The 17778-nt window shown below is 41.3% G+C and overlaps 2 protein-coding genes across 2 annotated transcripts; both read right to left on the bottom strand.

The window, feature by feature from the left end:
- Positions 1 to 2667: 2667 nt before the first annotated feature.
- Positions 2668 to 10508, bottom strand: LOC140307329 (potassium voltage-gated channel subfamily A member 1-like). The gene is made up of 2 exons (XM_072386153.1): positions 9929 to 10508; positions 2668 to 9310 (listed from the first exon to the last, which is right to left on the bottom strand). The coding sequence occupies exon 2, from the start codon at positions 9049 to 9051 to the stop codon at positions 7576 to 7578; it is 1476 nt and encodes a 491-aa protein (XP_072242254.1). The 5' UTR covers positions 9052 to 9310; positions 9929 to 10508; the 3' UTR covers positions 2668 to 7575.
- Positions 10509 to 13508: 3000 nt separating this feature from the next.
- On the bottom strand, positions 13509 to 15300 carry LOC140306640 (shaker-related potassium channel tsha2-like). The gene has a single exon (XM_072385241.1). It carries the CDS (start codon positions 15298 to 15300, stop codon positions 13861 to 13863), a length of 1440 nt encoding a protein of 479 aa, XP_072241342.1. The 3' UTR covers positions 13509 to 13860.
- Positions 15301 to 17778: the final 2478 nt, after the last annotated feature.

Raw genomic sequence — 17778 nt, 5'->3', positions numbered from 1 at the left:
TATGTCTGTCCAAAATGACAATATATGTCTTTGCATCAATGGTACCCTCAAGCATATTCACCCTTGTCATGGACACTGAGGCACCCCTATATGGTCACAGACATTTGCTTTGACACCTCTCACTAATAAGAGCCTGGCTCATCTTTTTCATCTCTGACAAATACAACCAGACATTAGATTTTCCCCAAAAGAGACTTAAATATGGACTCATCTGACCACAGAACACATGCCCACTGTCTTTCTGTTCTTCTGAAATGAGCTCATGTCCAGACAACTCAGCAGCATTTCTGTGCAGAGTTGATAATGGCTTCCTCCTTGGGTAATACGGTTTCAGGTTACATTTCTGGTCTGCAGTAGCAGACTGCGTTTAGCCCATGTGATTATATTGATCACTGTAGCATGATTGTTTCTCATGTAGTGTTGTCTCAGGGCTTGAAGGTCATACACATCCAACAGATGTTTCTATTCGTGTCTTTTATACACAGAGATTTCCCCAGACTCACTGTACCCTATCACAACATACTGCACTGCAGTTGTTGCTCTTTGTACTTTTTTGCATTGAGAAATATTTGACCAATGTAACTGATTGTGGATTTTCTGATGGAATTTGGCACAAAACTTTGAAATACTGAGCCTTTGGTTGATGCTTCTTTTATACCCAATCATGACACCCTCACCTTTCACCAACTAATCAGCATAATCTTTTTACAATAGCGTTACTTGTATATTCTATAAACTTTTTAATCTGTCTTTGCCTCTCTCCCAAATTTTGTTTGAGTGCATTACTGTTGTTTAATTTAAAATTTGTTTACATTTTTAAATAGCTATCAAGTTCGTTCGTATTAAAGCTGAAGATCATTTTCTTCATTGTGTCTACTAAATAAAGTTGGGATGAATTAACAAATAACAGCTTAAAGTTTCCAACGTTTCTGAAGATTAGGTTTGTATTCTAGTAATTATTGGCACTTTTTTTATTAATTCAATTGACAAAATAAAAAAAACAATAGACTCACCTGTTCTTTTTATCTTCGGTGTTCAGGGGATCTGAATTAACCTGAATGATGGTTTCACTGCACAAAAAATGGGCTGATTGTTTCCAGCTGCCATCTCACAATGGTGAAGACAAAAAAAGAATACAAAAAACATTACGATTTCAAAGACTACAAGATAATCACTAAATTACTGGAAATCCCTGTGTCAAGACTTTGTTATGTTAGTCATCTTTTTTTTTTATATTTGTAAGACTTAAAAGATGCTTTCAGGTTGGGAAAATAAGAAGCAGGTTAATGACAGAAGTCTGTGAAGATTGGTGTGCACTCTGGAACAACAGCTTCAAGTGCTTCAGATTGACCTGGAACAATGTGGACACACTGCACACTTAACCAAGCAGGGCTCCACGAGCAAAGGCCCAGGGAGACTTCACTACTGAAGGAAAGGCACAAAAAAAAGACTAACAATTTAGATAAGCCACAGTCTGCACTGGATAATGGAATAAAGTGCATTTGTTTGTTTGGACTTCATAGAATAAAGAAGATCCTACCTTCAGTAAAACATGATGGAGGTTCTTTAATAAGGGGCTGCTTTGCTGCTTGAGGAACTGAAAGTATTGAATGTATTTTTAAATCAGAATCTCTCTTCGTAATTCTGAAGCAAGATGTGCCACTCAGTGTCAAAAATTTGAATTGAAGATCTTGGGATTTTCATTGGGTCTGCCATTGCACAAAGGACTCCTGCATATTCAAAAGAAAAGCAATGGAAGAGCGGCAGAAACAAGCAACAGACAGACAAACAAGCTTGCAAATGACAACTGGAAGCATATAAAAGCTGTCATTGTTGCCAAAGACAGTTTGAGAGTGAATGTTTTTTAACTTGTTTGTTTCTAGCTAAACAAAGTTCACTTGTATTTATTTCCGTGGATTTTCCCAATGTTGTCGACCTACTACAAGTTCACGGATGTCAATAACTGTAAACTTCACCTTGAGTGCCGTTCCTCATTTGCAAGTTGCTTTCATCTAAAGCATCTGCTAATTGACTAAATGTAAATTTAGTGACTCATCTTCTCTGGAAATTATTGCTATAGTTAAAAAATTGGATCCAGGAAATCATTCAGCAGATATCTTATACGTATAAATGTAAAGTATTAAATGGGGAAAAAAATAGTAGACATCCTCTTGTCTTCAATGGCTTTACCTGAAAAATGTACTCGATCTGTCCTAACTACTAAGTTGAAGATGTCACTTTGGCCTTCAAGAAATATCATCCTTGTCATATTCTGGAATAAGAAGATGAAAATAGTTTCTGCCTTCACTCAGATGGCTGTCTGAGTACAGGAGATACTAGAATAAGCAGATCTTCTGGCATCTGAGGTGTGAAAGAACTCGCAGGAAGTGACAGACTTAAGTGGTCCCCTCTTGGGACAGAAGGATTAGTGTGGACCATTACCTTAGCCCCATGAATCACTGCTAATGGCTTTAGTGAGAGGGCACTGTAGTGGATGGACACCTCAAGTTCTGTTACGCTGCTGTATATGTCTGCTGTTAGTACCACACAGAGAGGACAACTTAGTGTACAAGACACATGCATTCATTCATGTAGGTTTTTAGTGCAAGTCTTTAGAACGGATATACACCCCAACCAACCCCGAGCTGAAATGAGCATACACCAGCAGATCCTTAAAAATTTATTGAAGTTAATGTAAGATGAAACCATAGGTGGTATAAGAAAGAAAACACAAATAACCCTTGCATAGATCACAGACCATGCCTTTGTCATCTTCTGACAAACTGAACACATTGTAGCATAATCCTTGGTAAACGAAACAATGACAATGACGGCTGGATTAGATAACACAGTTGGAGTTTCGCTTGCTTGTGGATGAAAAGAAGAGCAGAATAGTTCAACAGTCCTTCAGTGCTTAGCTCCGAAAAGGCCCGGCTTCTCTACCAGCAGCTAAATGTGCATTCTTGACAGAAAATACAAACTCATAGCCATCACACTTCTAATACAAACAAGAACTTCTCGAGCGAGATGCACACCATTCCAACATTCAATCCCGTTTAGATGCTCCTCAGCAGGAAAAAAAGTAGTCCAACATCAAGACTTTTAATAACCCAGAATGCCTTGGAACCTGTAGAGAGGATAGTGTGTGGCACAGGCCTTGCTCTGACATGATGGACATGTTTCCTACAACATAGTATCACTGCAGTCTGGAGTGAGATAAGAGTGGGCCGAATGTCACGTGAAAGAGCATTTCAGTCCTGGAACAGAGTCTTAAGAAACTAGCCCTTGTTGTCCTTGCTCACATTCAGAGCCCAGCAAGCTCAACCTGGACATCACACAGAGGCGGTGAGCTCGGCTCAGATGCCAGCCATCGTCTCACTGATGCGGTCAGCGCTAAGGTGCTTTTAGAAATCCAGCAAAGGACACGTTTCACAACAACTCCTGAACAGGGCCTTACAGGAAGCCTGGGTGCAGATGAAAGCAAGGGTTTCTCTTTTGAAACGATGCAACTGTATTATAGTTGATCCGCAGCTTGAAAGGCAAAGCTCATGCAGTCTTCCATCGCCCATGCAGTTTTTTTTCTTTTTCGCGATCAGTAGGTTTCTGTAGAGATACATTGTTGCAGATAGTTCAGCAGTAGAGTTTGAAAAAAGAAAAATGTGAACAGGAATGAATCCTGGTTTTTGTTCTTTTTCTTGAAACCAAAAACACAAACTGTGTGTGTTTATAATAGTCTATATCATCAAGTGTGTAGTATGTGATCTTATACAGTAGTTTCATTTTCATGGCTTGCTGGAGGAACATTGTTTTTATATTCCAGTGTAAGGCATGTTCGTCCGAAATAACTCACGTTACAGTGCCACCAGAGACAAACAAAACAAAAACAGAGGAAAATAAGAACACACATTAAACTTGTTTCCTTACATAACTGCAGTATATAGTGGTTACTTTTCTCTAGCCTATTGTAGTTAAACAGCATTGTGTTCTCTTGACATTTCATGTTTTTTTTTCTTAATCGGATAAATGTTGTCATTTTTAGAAGTTTATACACATATTTGCAGAAGCATAACATCTAAAATTGAGCTAAACATAGGAATATGTAAAACTATTTAGGCAACTTCTCTAACAGTTTTTTCTCTAACAGCTGATCATACTCATGAACTGCAGTCAGACTCTCTTTTATCGGGTTCACAAAACCCTTTAGCAGCTTTTGTTCCAACCAGAAACTTGGATTTTTTAAAAATTATTTTTCTCTGAATTTAAGATAGGTCTATACATCTAACTCCACTGATATTACAAAATCCCAGAACAAACTATCAGAGGTTGCTACATGAGCAGCAGCCCTGTTGTGAGTATCTGATAAGCGATCCCAGTGTCTCTGACACAATAGATGGGTTTTTGCCTTTTTATAATAATTAAAAAGAAAACTTATGAACAGGTTGTTATTCTATTGCTGTTAAGAATGCACATTTCTGTTGGGTAATTGAATGCATAGCACCATCCATACATGCCCCTCACTACTATTGTGAGGGTATCATTTGTATTTTCATCACCCCACTTTGGACTGTTTCACGCAGGCTCCCCTTATCACTACCTTCAAGAATTTTGGTGTTATAAGAAACATGAGACCAAGCAAACAATTTCCTGATTGTTACATTCAATACTATTATCACATCCTTGTATCATTCCTTACATAGCATTGCGATACATGCCACTTGGTACTTCGTTGTCTCACTGTAGGAAAAGGCCAAGACAAGATGAATGACCTCCCTTTTTTTTTGCACTTGTGAGAAGTTACTGACACGTAGCATATTCCCTTTGCCTGAGGCAGATACTCTTCAGAAGTACAGTACAAAGATCGATTCCAAACAAAATGACAAAGAGTTCTCTAAACTAACCAACCAGTTACCAATAAAATACATGTTTGGAAGAAAAATCGCTGAATGGAAAACCTGTTTCTCCAAAAACAATTAACTAAAGCTTGCTTCGGCTTCAGATGACGTGTTCTGGTAACAAGACAACAGCTGTAGTCCCGTACTAGCACCACAGAGGATGGCCATTGCACCAACAGAGACAGCTATGACATTCAAGTAGCACTGCAGTGGAGCTTTTTTTTTTTCTTAAGGGAGCTTGTCAGGAAAGTAACTCATAATAATCTAACTAATCTAATCTTGCTAATATAACTAACTAATAATAAAGAAAAAGGAGCATACAGTACAGTACAAAATCTTACCATCATTTGGATGAATACATCCCAGTACTGAGTGTAGATTAATGTACAGTAACTGGACATTTTCAAGTAGTTGTTACATTTTGTCCCAATCTATCTGCAGTTCTCCTGCAATATGCTGAGAAACTATACATGAAAATGTGCAAGCACAGTGAAAAAGAAAAGGAAATACAAGTCAGAAAAATAGTGTAAGCAACTAAATGAAGCAATTGTGCAAAACGATGGGCTGCATTTCAGTGTGCATGATAATGCCCTATTACTGCAATATGACAGATTTAATGACAATAGATTGAAATGTTCTGCTATGTTCTACACAGGCGTTCCTCTGTGATACCACTGTAACTTGACATGGCACTGTTTCAAAGAGACAGTCAGGGAGGGTCAAATCATCTTTACAAATGAATGTCCTGATTGTGCGCAGCTTTTAAGTGAAAAAAAGGAGAGGGATTGCGGTGCACTACTTGGCCTACATGTAAGTGCTCGTGTAAAGGCTATGCTTTGGGACTCTCACATTCAATATTGCATGACTGCAGTTTACACTTAAGGTTCTATTTTGCATTATGGGAAAGGAAGCCCTGCATCATTGAAGCTTGCAGCTCTGCAGCAAGTTTGCAATGACCTCGCTGAGGTAGAGACCCTGAAAGGATGCATGGTGCCCAAAAGAAAAGGACAGACGTGAACAAAATCTGTTGAAAACCAGACGATATTCCCTTTTAGGTTGGAATGGTAAACATGCAGAGTACAATACATTGCTGCTTAAGGGCATAATTAAGTGCGTGACAGCATGAAAACTAGGTTGTGCATGACAACATGGAACGTCTTTTTTTCCTTTTTTTTTATTTCTGACCACAGTCACCTGCTGTTTGAACATTACTTGTCTGGCTTCACTAACATCACAACCAACAGTGCTGCATGCTAAGACCGGCTTCGCTCAACCACACACAAAAACCACTGCACACCGAGGCACTTTCACTGGTCCTGTTGGTGGAAGGGAAAAAGGCACTGACAACTAATATCTGAATAATCCTCACAAATATGAAGTGGAATTCAGTATTGATCCTTTTCAGTGGATTCTAAACCAATTTGTACTAAAATTAGAGGTGGAGATGGAAGCATGACTGACAATATGTTAACTTTTCTTGTTCAAAGAAGGTCCATGCACTGCACTATTGACTAATACCGTAACTGGTGCTTATTATGATTATATGCATTTTTGATATTATTTATTCAGTTTCGTTGCCTACTTTTAAATGATAAACTCTGCATCCTCAAGGTGGATATATTTGATCACAATTCAGAAACACCCAGATTTTTGATTTCCTCAGTTTCCCTGACGATAGGGCACTGCAGAGTGCTTGAATTGCAACAAGCTGTATACTCATGTCATGCATTAAATATACCAGGATACAAAAGTATCTTAGTCGATAGGCCATAATGCAGGTTACTTTTTTTTCATGCTATGATCTCATTTATGTACTGTCCCCTTAAGATTTTAACATTCAGTTTCTATACTTCTAAATGATTAGCATTTCAAATTAAAAACTCATCCAGTGCACTCAGTATGAAAACATATGAGAAGGGGGAGATGGAGGCGGATATCCAAAAGAACATCCTTCCTAGTATGTGACATATGTCTCATGCATGCCGATATCAAAATGGAAAGTCTCTAAATCATGCTTGTGTGAAGCTCACTTTTATCGTTGTGCTGTGTTGCATCTAAAGGGCATGGCATTGAATCACTTGGTGATAACACAATTACGGCAACTGCTGGAAAACAGTAGCACTGCAGATGTCCGTGAAGCAAGCAGATCACCATCTGTTTACATCCAAACAAGAGAGATGAGTCTTCCTCCTATAAGGTGCTTTGCTGAGTAGTAGATCCTTTGCAGGGGGGAGAGGAGGGAGGAGGGAGGGTGGTGAGGGGGTCATCTAACTTCTTGGCGGTTACCACTTGGCTGCAGAGGCTTGCATGTCTGCAGTCGGTTCTGGTGCATTGTGCAACTTGCTGAAATGTTATCTGTTCTCCATGCATAAGGATTTAATTGTCACGCTGTCATCTGATAAGACAGGGTGTGCTCTGTGTCCTCCAGGGAGCCGTTTATAAGTGTTATAATGGATGTTTTCTCTTTGTCATAACTATATATTTGTAGGATCAGTAGAATGAATAATTCTATCTACATGGCATATACTTTAACAGCTTTGTTTTTTTTCCTTTTTGTTGAGTTGAGCATAGTTGTAGGCCTATTGCCGTAGAGTGCTTTGGGTAGGTAAATGAAGCATTCCTAATTGATGGTCTACTCCACATATGACAGTCCAGTAGAGATCTTACAGTTCCTAACTGGCATCTAAACATCCGTAAGCAGCTTGCTTTTATTTACACAGTTTTGATTGGCTATAGTGCAATTGCCAGTTCTAAGATTAGCCTCCCTAAAATTGTCAATGCTATTGTTGATGTCTCCATCAATCTCCATGTACTCTGACTTGCTGACGGTAGATGAGCTACGGCGGCTGGAGTTGGTTTCAGAGGGGATGTTGGGATTGCTGACGTTGAGCAGCTGGGCCTGCTCCTCTCCTTCGGTCTCTCTGTGGTAGAAGTAGTTGAAGTTGGACACAATGACAGGCACTGGGAGTGCAATTGTCAGCACTCCAGCAATGGCACACAGAGATCCTACAATCTTGCCCCCTATAGTGACCGGGACCATGTCCCCATAGCCCACAGTTGTCATGGATACAACAGCCCACCAGAATGCATCTGGGATACTGCCAAAGTAGGATCCTTGCTCCTCTGCCTCAGCAAAGTAGACAGCACTAGAGAACAAGATGACTCCAATGAACAGAAAGAAGATCAACAATCCCAGCTCTCGCATGCTGGCCTTGAGGGTCTGCCCTAGAATCTGAAGTCCTTTGGAGTGTCGTGACAACTTGAAGATCCGAAATACCCTGACCAGACGGATCACCCTGAGTATTGCTAAAGATGTTGCTTGCTCCCCAACCCCCTCATTTTCTGGGTCTTCAGCCAGCTCAGTGCCAAGTGTGATGAAATAAGGGATGATAGCCACAATGTCGATCATGTTCATCATGTTCTTGAAGAAGGCCGGTTTGCTTGGGCATGCCATGAAACGTACTATCAACTCAAAGGAGAACCAGATTATACAGAGTGTCTCAATGACAAAGAAGGGATCAGTGAGAATATTTGGTTTATAATAAATAGTAATGTTCCCGACTCTCTCGAAACGACCTGCTGGGTCCTCTTTCAACTGTGGCAATGTCTCTAGACAAAATATCACTATTGAAATGAGGATTACCATCACAGACACAATGGCAATCCCTCTTGCAGTGCCTGAGCTTTCTGGGTGCTCGAAGAGGAGCCAGATCTGACGCTGGAACTCCTTCTCAGGTAGGGGACGCTCTTCCTCCCTGATGAAACCCTCATCCTCACGGAATCTCTCCATTGCGTCCACTCCCAGCTCATAAAATTTGATTTCTTCTGAGAACATATCCAAAGGGACATTCACTGGTCTTCTCAGTCTCCCCCCAGACTGGTAGTAATACAGGATGGCATCGAAGCTGGGGCGGTTTCTGTCAAAGAAGTATTCGTTTCTCAGGGGGTCAAAGTACCTCATCCGTTTTTTGGGGTTGCCCAGCAATGTCTCCGGAAACTGCGAGAGAGTCTTTAACTGTGTCTCAAACCGGAGGCCAGCTATGTTGATGACAACCCTCTCGCAGCACTCATGGTCATTATGGTCCGGAGGGTAGGTGTCCTGAGGGTGGCCAGGGACGGCCGAGGTTTCGTCCATGTTATCCCCTGCTACTACGGTCATTTTGGGAAGAGCAGGAGGATGTGAGAGGAGGATGGATGAGGAATTGTGTTGGGGTGTTGGTTAGTCTGACTGAGCGGGCATTCAGGATTGGGAGAAATTTTCCACTCCTCAGCTTCCCACACCCCTTAGATTGTTGGAGATGTCCCCAGTTGCAAGGGGGGTGGTTGGCTGCTCTGCCTCAGTGCGGCTCCACTGCGGCTCTCGCTGACTTGACCATTGCTGCTCTCCAGTGCATCTGCAGCAGTTGCTGCTGCTGCTTCTGTCACCCAAAGAGAGAGGGAGGGAAAGAGGGAGGGAAGGTGGGAATAATGGAATCAAACAGCCAAGATATTTGCTGGCTCAGCATTTTCTGCAGTTAATTTATTTATTTATATATTTACATCTCTGGGGCAGCAATTAGCTGAGTCATCCATCAATTAAAGAAGACTTTTTACTCCAGTTTTTGTATTGTAAGCACTAAAATCTCTCTCTAGTACTCATTGGGGAGTTTTTGGTGACCTTTATTGTTTTTTTGTATTTTTTAATTCTCATAAAAAAAAGTCATAACTCTTATGCCATATGGTATATTTCTGTAAGAGTTTCAGTTTAGCAGAGAAATTCAGTGGTTCTGTCTTAAAGGAGAATGGCAGCAGTTATCCTATGCCAACCTCCCTAGCCTGAGTTGTAATGTGACGCATAGCATTTTATACTGGTACTGTTTCGACTCATATTTCTGGATGCATGTAGCCCATAGGCCTAATGACAATTTCAAAACGCATCGACAAGATAATAAAACTCTACAGCAGTAGTGCAACACATTTACATATGCAAAAACTCACAGTAAAATAAATTACCTGACAGGTAACTGTTGTATAAGTCAGCAGTTTCAGGGGCTTACCGTGGCTTGATCTTGAGAGGTCTTGAAGGCGTCTTAGCCTCGAGTAAAATCATCCAACAGCAGGGCACCGGTGGGTGTCAGGTGAAAACTTTACGTTGCACCTAACAAATAAAGAGCCTAGAGCCTTACTGTGCCCATCGCCATCTAAAGTCTACAGCAAAATGCGATAAACCAAAACGAAAATCAGATGAGTCTACAGAGGAGAGCCTGAGATGGAAATGGAGCGAAAAGAGTGAATTGCTCGGCTGCAGAGTCGGTAGTTGCTTGCGCGGCGGCACTGTGGTGAGAAGAGCTTACAGTATATACCGCAGAAGAAAATCTTGCGCTGCAATTCGGGGGGAGATACATTAAGGGGCAATAAGCGAGCCCTTGACATTTCCAGACATCACTGCATCAGCAGAAACGTGCTGCTTTTTGCCACTAGACAAGATGAAGAGTAGCATGTGTTTCAGAGCAGGACGGTGAGCACGATTTAGGAGGAAAAAAAGAAAAGAAAATCAGAAAGGATAGCCGAGAAATAGGTGAGTGTAGCAGCGACGTCCGAATGGTTTCTCAACAATGTGAAGCATGTTTTGCTGTGCATTTTACATGCAAGTGCAGGGGAGGCGAGGGAAACGAGAGGAGGGAAGAGGGAGGGCAGCAGCAGGAGGAGGAGGAGTTGGAGGGTTTCGACGCAATGCAGACCGGCTCTACTAAAGGACGCCGCCAGAAGTTCTTCATACACCACAAAAACAAGAGCGCTTGTGTGCCAGCACTGGCGCAATCAGACTGCAAAGATAGACAAATCATTTGAAGCAACTCTGTGTCACATCTGAGACCATCCATAACTTGATAAATCAGCCTTCCATCAGTTGGTGGAAAATTAAAACACACCATTTTTATTTTGGCACTCTATTATTTAGGGGTTTCAGGCGTCCGTTGCTTATATCCGTGACACCGAATCCAAAGTTGCCATTTTTAACATTTTAGCAGAGACGAATGGAAAAGATATAATCACCAACTATGTCTTGAATGATGAATAAAGATGTGAAGTAGCACTCCGGTTGTGCAGGTCTCACACCCAAGAATTGCTTCTTTATGACAGCCCACTGACTGAATTAAAATAGCTTTTTAGTGTGGAGTCATTGTTGCAACTGGACTCCAGAAGCCAAGCAGATGTAAGAAAAACGCTGGAAATTTGGCAAAACGATCTTTAGAGGACGGATTTCTTTCAGCACCACGGACAGCGCAGCTAATCGATTCCTCTCAGAAAACTACAAATTACAAAAACATTCACAAGGACATACTTGGTTGTTACATAACAAACAATATGCTCTGACATCTTTCAGTTGCTGATATGGATGTTGCTGCGTGGTTGTTCATCCACAAAGCAGAGGGGCACAGACCTGAGTCAAAAACTTCCTCTGAAATAACTCAAAAGCAGCTTACCAGACTTCTGCCTTATCTGCTAAAAATGTGCAAATCAAATACATAGGCCTTACATCCATTTATCACTATGGTATTCTATTAAATTAATTGGTTTTATGGCAATACAGGCCAATGTCTGCTTCTCTTACTTTTTTCCAGCATTCAGCACCAAAAGTGATAAAGTGTACGGAACTTATTTTTGAGATGTGACTTTATTCGGTTTATTTCTATAATCTATTTCGAGATAAATGACCTGTTCTCAGAATCTCGTTGATGAAACAATGAAAACTGACGAGTGGCATGTTTTCATATTCATGATACGTTTATAAAAAGGAGTGAAGTTAAGTTCACAGGAACGTTTGGATTAGAAAAATAAAATATTTTATTATATCTAAATCTTACAGTGAATGCATGCCATGCATGGGGGCATTATGATGCTACGGGGCATGGTGTAGTAGGCTACAATGCAATCTGAACATTTGCAAAAACAAACAACAAAAAAGGCAAGTCACTGTTTCATCTGGCCAAAAAAGCTGCATTAGAGAGGGAAAAGTAAGAATTACAAAATCAGTATATATACACCAGACTTTTTTGTACAATTTCATTTACAAAGCCAATACAAAAGAATGTTGATGATGTTTACGGATGTTACACACAATGTTCATTGCGGCAGACATAGTCTTTTCCATGTGTGTCCACCACGGGGTCTCTGTAGGTTAAAACACTGGCAATGCAACAGACATTCGTGAGAAAATTATCCAATATTTTGGAGAAAAAGAGAATGCCCACCCGTGTATGTCGTTGTGACTCTGAGCGGACAACAAGCTTCACTTAATCGCCTGCCTCCTGTAAGTAAGCAGAAAACAAAAACCGCCGTGTTAGCATGGGAAGCTGGTTGGGCTTAGTTTACAACCACAATTATCTGTGAACATATAAGAACGTGATTTCTTGCACTTAAATCTGTCAAGGCCAACTGCAACAGTGCAAAGATGCTCAAGCTGAAGTGTTAATTCTCTGCTGTCTGCAGAGGGATTAATCATCCACACAGTGGCGCACGGAGCTCACTTTTCTTTCAGCTCCAATCAGATTCTCATAAGCACACCGTAGGCTCTCAAGGGGGAAAAAGAAAAGAAGGCAGAAAAAGCACAGAGGGTTTTATTCTCAATTGAATATAAATCAGGCTTTGTAGTTATAGTTGCATCACAAACTCAAATTACAAGATATTTGCTGGAAAGTACGGTGATTCCGTATTGTAATAGTTAAGTTTTGCTCTTGTAAGAATATTTCACATCATATGTTCCTTCATTTCAAAATTATGTATAGCGCACAACTCTAGAAACTACGAGAAAGATGGACCACAATGCGAGAGTGTTTTTTTGTTTGTTTTGTTGTTGTTTTTTTCACTCATAATCAAACCAGCGTTTCAGTGCATGAAAAACATATAAATTGTTAAGGGTAAAAAGCTCCAGTTAGGCCACTACATAAGAGCCAACGAAGCCCTTTTACGTGGTAAACATGTTATTGCATTGTACCTTAAGACAGTGTTTAAAGTTGCGCACGAGGAAACGTCACAAGCGCTTTCAAGAGAGTTGCGGCGTAAGTTGTCCGTCCATATCTACAACAGCACAGCGCACGCCAAACAGACAAAAACAGACAAACGTGATCTTTATAAATCCAAGCTCTAATGCAACAAATTATTGTCTTGGTTTGTGTGTCTGTATAGATATTTCTCCGCCGCAACGTGGGAAGCATGTTTTGCATTGTTAGTGCTTCGACGCACGGCTCAAATCTCCGCCCTTGCTTGATCAAAGAATTTGTGGGATTATAGTTGACATAAGTGAGGTTTTTTGGAGCCGTAAACAGCTAAAAGTCACCAGAGATTCACCTGAACAAATATTTTTCCTTTTTTTTCGATAGACTATGTTTTTAAAAAGGTTAAGAGCATCCCTAAATAATGAAAGTGGATGGAGTGTTTTGAACTTAATTCAAATTATCTGAATTTGGTGTTGCTGTCTTCTTTCCTAAAAGGAAAAGGCTGCAATCTCAATTCAGTTCACACACACACACACACACACACACATATATATATGTATATATATATATATATATATATCTCCCAGCATGTAGACTCGAGGAACGCCCTCCACCCTCAACCTGTACCCTGACTCCAACCATGTCATGTAACACCACAGAAAGACACGTCTGATATTTAACACCGTGAAATGACTCACAGAAACCTTAAAATGTGTAGACATGACATGCGCAATATCCATGGGGTTGGCCTGCTATTAATACGCATTGCCATGATGTCATGTAGTTCTAACAATATCCCCAGTGTGAACATGTGTGAGGTTGCATAAGTGAGAAGGAATGCTGTTTTCTGTCACATATTACAGATTTCAGTTGAACTTAATTTTTGGTTGGGGGTTCCTGCATACGTCTCCACGTTTTGGAATGAGAGGAGACAACGTGCACAAAACAAGAATAAGCCACATCACAACTCACCAGGAACAAAATCGCCCTTTTTACACATTTGTGAGTTTCCCTGTGTATGTCTCTGGCTGATTCACATTTTGATGTGTCAGAGTCTCCAAGTCATCGCTTCCCTGGTAGGACTCAGTTTTGGAGAGTGTTTGGATACTTTTGATTGAGTCACTGTCACTCAGTGAGGGCTGAAGCCCCCGCTGCCCACAAGTCACGTGGATGTACTGGGTATTTTCCTCTTCTTCGTTCTCTCTGTGGTAGAAATAATTGAAATTGGACACGATAACAGGAACGGGTAAAGCTATGGACAGCACTCCGGCGATAGCGCACAATGATCCGACGAATTTACCCCAAATGGTGGAAGGACACATGTCTCCATAGCCAACTGTAGTCATTGTCACCACAGCCCACCAAAATGCATCAGGTATACTTGTAAATCCAGTGTCGGGGTCTTCCGCTTCGGCAAAATAAACTGAACTGGAGAATAAAACAACTCCAATGATCAGGAAAAATATCAACAGTCCCAGTTCCCTGAGGCTTGCTTTCAGCGTTTGGCCGAGAATCTGCAGACCTTTGGAGTGTCTGGACAGTTTAAAAATTCTGAAAACACGGACGAGACGAATTACCCTCAGTATGGCCAAAGAGCCAGCCTGCTGACTGCTGCCCTGATCATCTGCGAGATCAAGGCCCAGGGTGATGAAATATGGTGCTATGGCCACAATATCAATCAGGTTCATTATGTTTTTAAAGAAAACTGCTTTACTGGGGCAGCACAGAAACCTCATGGTGAATTCAAAAGAGAACCACACAATGCAAAGTGACTCCAGCATGAAAAATGGATCCGTGAACGGACTGGGCTCTTTTCCTTGAGCACTTCCATTGGCTTGTTTGTCGAGCGCTGGGGGGACCTCTCTAAACTCAGGTAAGGTCTCTAAGCAGAAAATAATAATGGATATCAAAATAACCATTACTGACACAATAGCAATTATCCGTGCGGGTCCTGAGCTCTCTGGATATTCAAACAGGAGCCACAGCTGACGCTGGAACTCGTTGGTGGGCAACGGGCGCTCCTCCTCTCTTGCCAAGCCCTCGTCGTCTTTGAAAAGCTCTATGACCTCTTTCTCAAGTTCATAAAACTTTATTTCTTCCAGGAAAATATCCACAGGTACGCTCACGGGCCTCCTGAGCCTCCCCCCTGACTGATAATAATAGAGGATGGCATCAAAACTCGGCCTGTTCCTGTCAAAGAAATATTCGTTTCTCAGAGGGTCAAAGAAACGCATCCTTTTACGCGGATCTCCCAAAAGCGTGGTCGGAAAGCGCGAGAGGGTTTTGAGCTGCGTCTCGAAACGCAGGCCTGAGACGTTGATGACCACTCTCTCGCTGCACTCCTGGTCCGCTGGTTCCAACTCAGCAGCATCTTGCAACAAAGGAGTGACCACCACAGTCTCTTCGTGAGTGTCTTGGGACACCACAGTCATCTTTTTACCCCTCTGAGGGTAAATCCGTCTCTCACCTCCTTGGTGCCTTCCTCTTGTCCTTTTGCCCGTGCGTCCTCCTAACTCTCTCTCTCATGCAGCCCCCCGAGATTAAAACAAAGTCCCCCTTTTGCTCCTCAGCACTAGCTGTTAATATGTTAAACTGTTGCACTGTGAACTGTCAACTTTCTGTAGTGTACACAGATCTCCACTTGCATAAGCTATACCAACGGCTCCAGAAGGCTATCATATTCTCACCATTTTAAACTCCAAAGCCCTCCCCATGTTGGAAGACCAGGTGACACTTGTTGCTGTTGCTGCTGCTGCTGTCCCTCTCATACTGAGTAATTTTGGAGAAACAGCGCAGAGATCTCCAAACACATAGCCCTAAGATTCTTAATTTAAATCAAATTCCTGTTTCTTTAGAATCCTCACTTCTATGTCCTCAGTTTTGTTTTGCTCAGAAAGGGCAGGTCATTTTCCGACCCAAAGCCTCCTTAGTAATGGAGTCCTTCACGCAGGTCTTTCATTCATGAAATCATAGTTATTCTTGTCACAAGGGGAGCCTCTGGGACGCACACTCTGTCTACTTTGGGTCACAGTCCCCCATTTTAGAAACCAAGAGTAGCCTACATTTGAAAGGAGCAAACAGATCTAGCCCGTGAAGCACAGTCAAGATATTTTTTTCTTTTTGACAGCGACATATTAGATGTGTCTTGAAATTAATAAGATGAAATAACCTGAATGCTCTGAAGCTCAGAGCCACGTATAACCAGGGGCCATCACAGCTTCAGCCAGTGGAAACTGCTGGCTTGACTGACACCTGAGTAGCCAGAGGGGATAGTGCCTTCAGGAAGCTGTAGCCAAAATAACATTCACGGTTACTTGCGCTTAAAGGTCTCAGTTGTAAAACTTTGAACGCAGGAAGCTCCAGGGGACAAGTAGCCTCAGATGAGAGAGTGGAAGTGTTTTCTCCAAATCAACTTCAAAATCTGCTGTCGTTAACGGTTTCATTCTTCTGAGGGCTGAATGATAAAAAGTTTGGAGGATCTGTTCCAGGTGTACACAGTAAACTTGTTCGTGCACTGCAGCAATGTGATCTATTTATACTTCATCTTTTCACTTTCACTGCATTCATGAAGCCAGGTGGTACCTTTGTAGACACGAGAGTGCAATACTAACAGCGCAGGGGGGTTAATCAGTGTAACAAAAACCTAACTGAATACTTTGCATTAGTGTGTTGATCTTAACTTGTCATTCATAACCCTTATGTCACAGAAGTTTTCTGTAGGTAGAAATACACATTCAAGTTAAAAAATCCCAGCAAGATTTTTCACTCTTTCCATGACTGAACTAAGGACAGGACTTCAGAGCTAAATATCAGTTTTAGGACTGGGTGCCACCTGCTGCTAATGTGTTAGCATGCAGCATGCACCAAATGTCTGTCTGGTTTAGGCACAGGTGTCAGGTCTTGACCGTATCCAAGGAAACAAACAATAACAAACATGCTAAGGCACTGACACGTGACTCTAACACTGTCAATCAGTCACAGTAAAAGTGACTGACAGAATTTCAGATTCATCCCTCAGTCTGAATCTACACTCACATCTTTCCAGTTGAATTAATTAGCATTCACTGGGGACACTTTAGTCTCATCTCATATCATCATCTGACATAAAATCTCATTTGTGCACACTCTTCATAGTGTCTCATCTGATTATCTAACAGAAGTGGTGAGCCCTAATGTCACTGTGTTTGTATTTGCGCTTGAGTTCGATATGAATATAAACAGGTAGAAATGCATGTACACGCATACTTAACATGGACTGCATATGATGAGACTTAGCCTCAGTGACTCAAGCTATGAAGCTGGCAGGGTGCACGATTGCTGACAGCGAGGAACCTCCCTTCGTTATTAATGGCGGGACCTATGAAGGCAGGAGACCCCATCAGTAACAAGATACTGTGGAGTCACAGGGAGCAAAAGAATCATTCTTAAAATAATAACTGGAGAAAATAAATAAATATCAGCATGACTGTTATGTGTCAATGATCAACATATATTATCAGTAAAGATAAAGAATAATAATTGTTGATGCAGGACAGTATGACTCATAAGTAAATGAAATATAGTCGTGACTTAATTGATAATATTCATTTACATTCTGAGTTATTTGGGAGAACATTTTCACAAACATTGTAATTTTATTGTAGTTACAGAAGTAAGTATTTATGAGAGTTTTGTTTCATTTCATTTGATCCTCCAAAGCATGTATTTGTCTAAATATACACAGGATGAGTTTCCTTCCCTACCCGTTACAGACATGAGGTAATCACAGTAGCAACTTGTGTCACTGACTCCCCTTGGCTTTCACCTCTTCACGAACCCCAGGCCAAGTATATGCACTGTGTGCATGTGTGTATTTCTGGAAGTGTGTGTGTCTGGAGTTGCCATTAGTACAATTGATGAATGAATACACG

Source organism: Leuresthes tenuis, unplaced genomic scaffold (assembly GCF_036924035.1).
Source record: "Leuresthes tenuis unplaced genomic scaffold, fLeuTen1.0.hap1 SCAF_5, whole genome shotgun sequence".
Classification (NCBI taxonomy): domain Eukaryota; kingdom Metazoa; phylum Chordata; class Actinopteri; order Atheriniformes; family Atherinopsidae; genus Leuresthes; species Leuresthes tenuis.
This window is presented reverse-complemented; position numbering and strand designations above follow the sequence as displayed.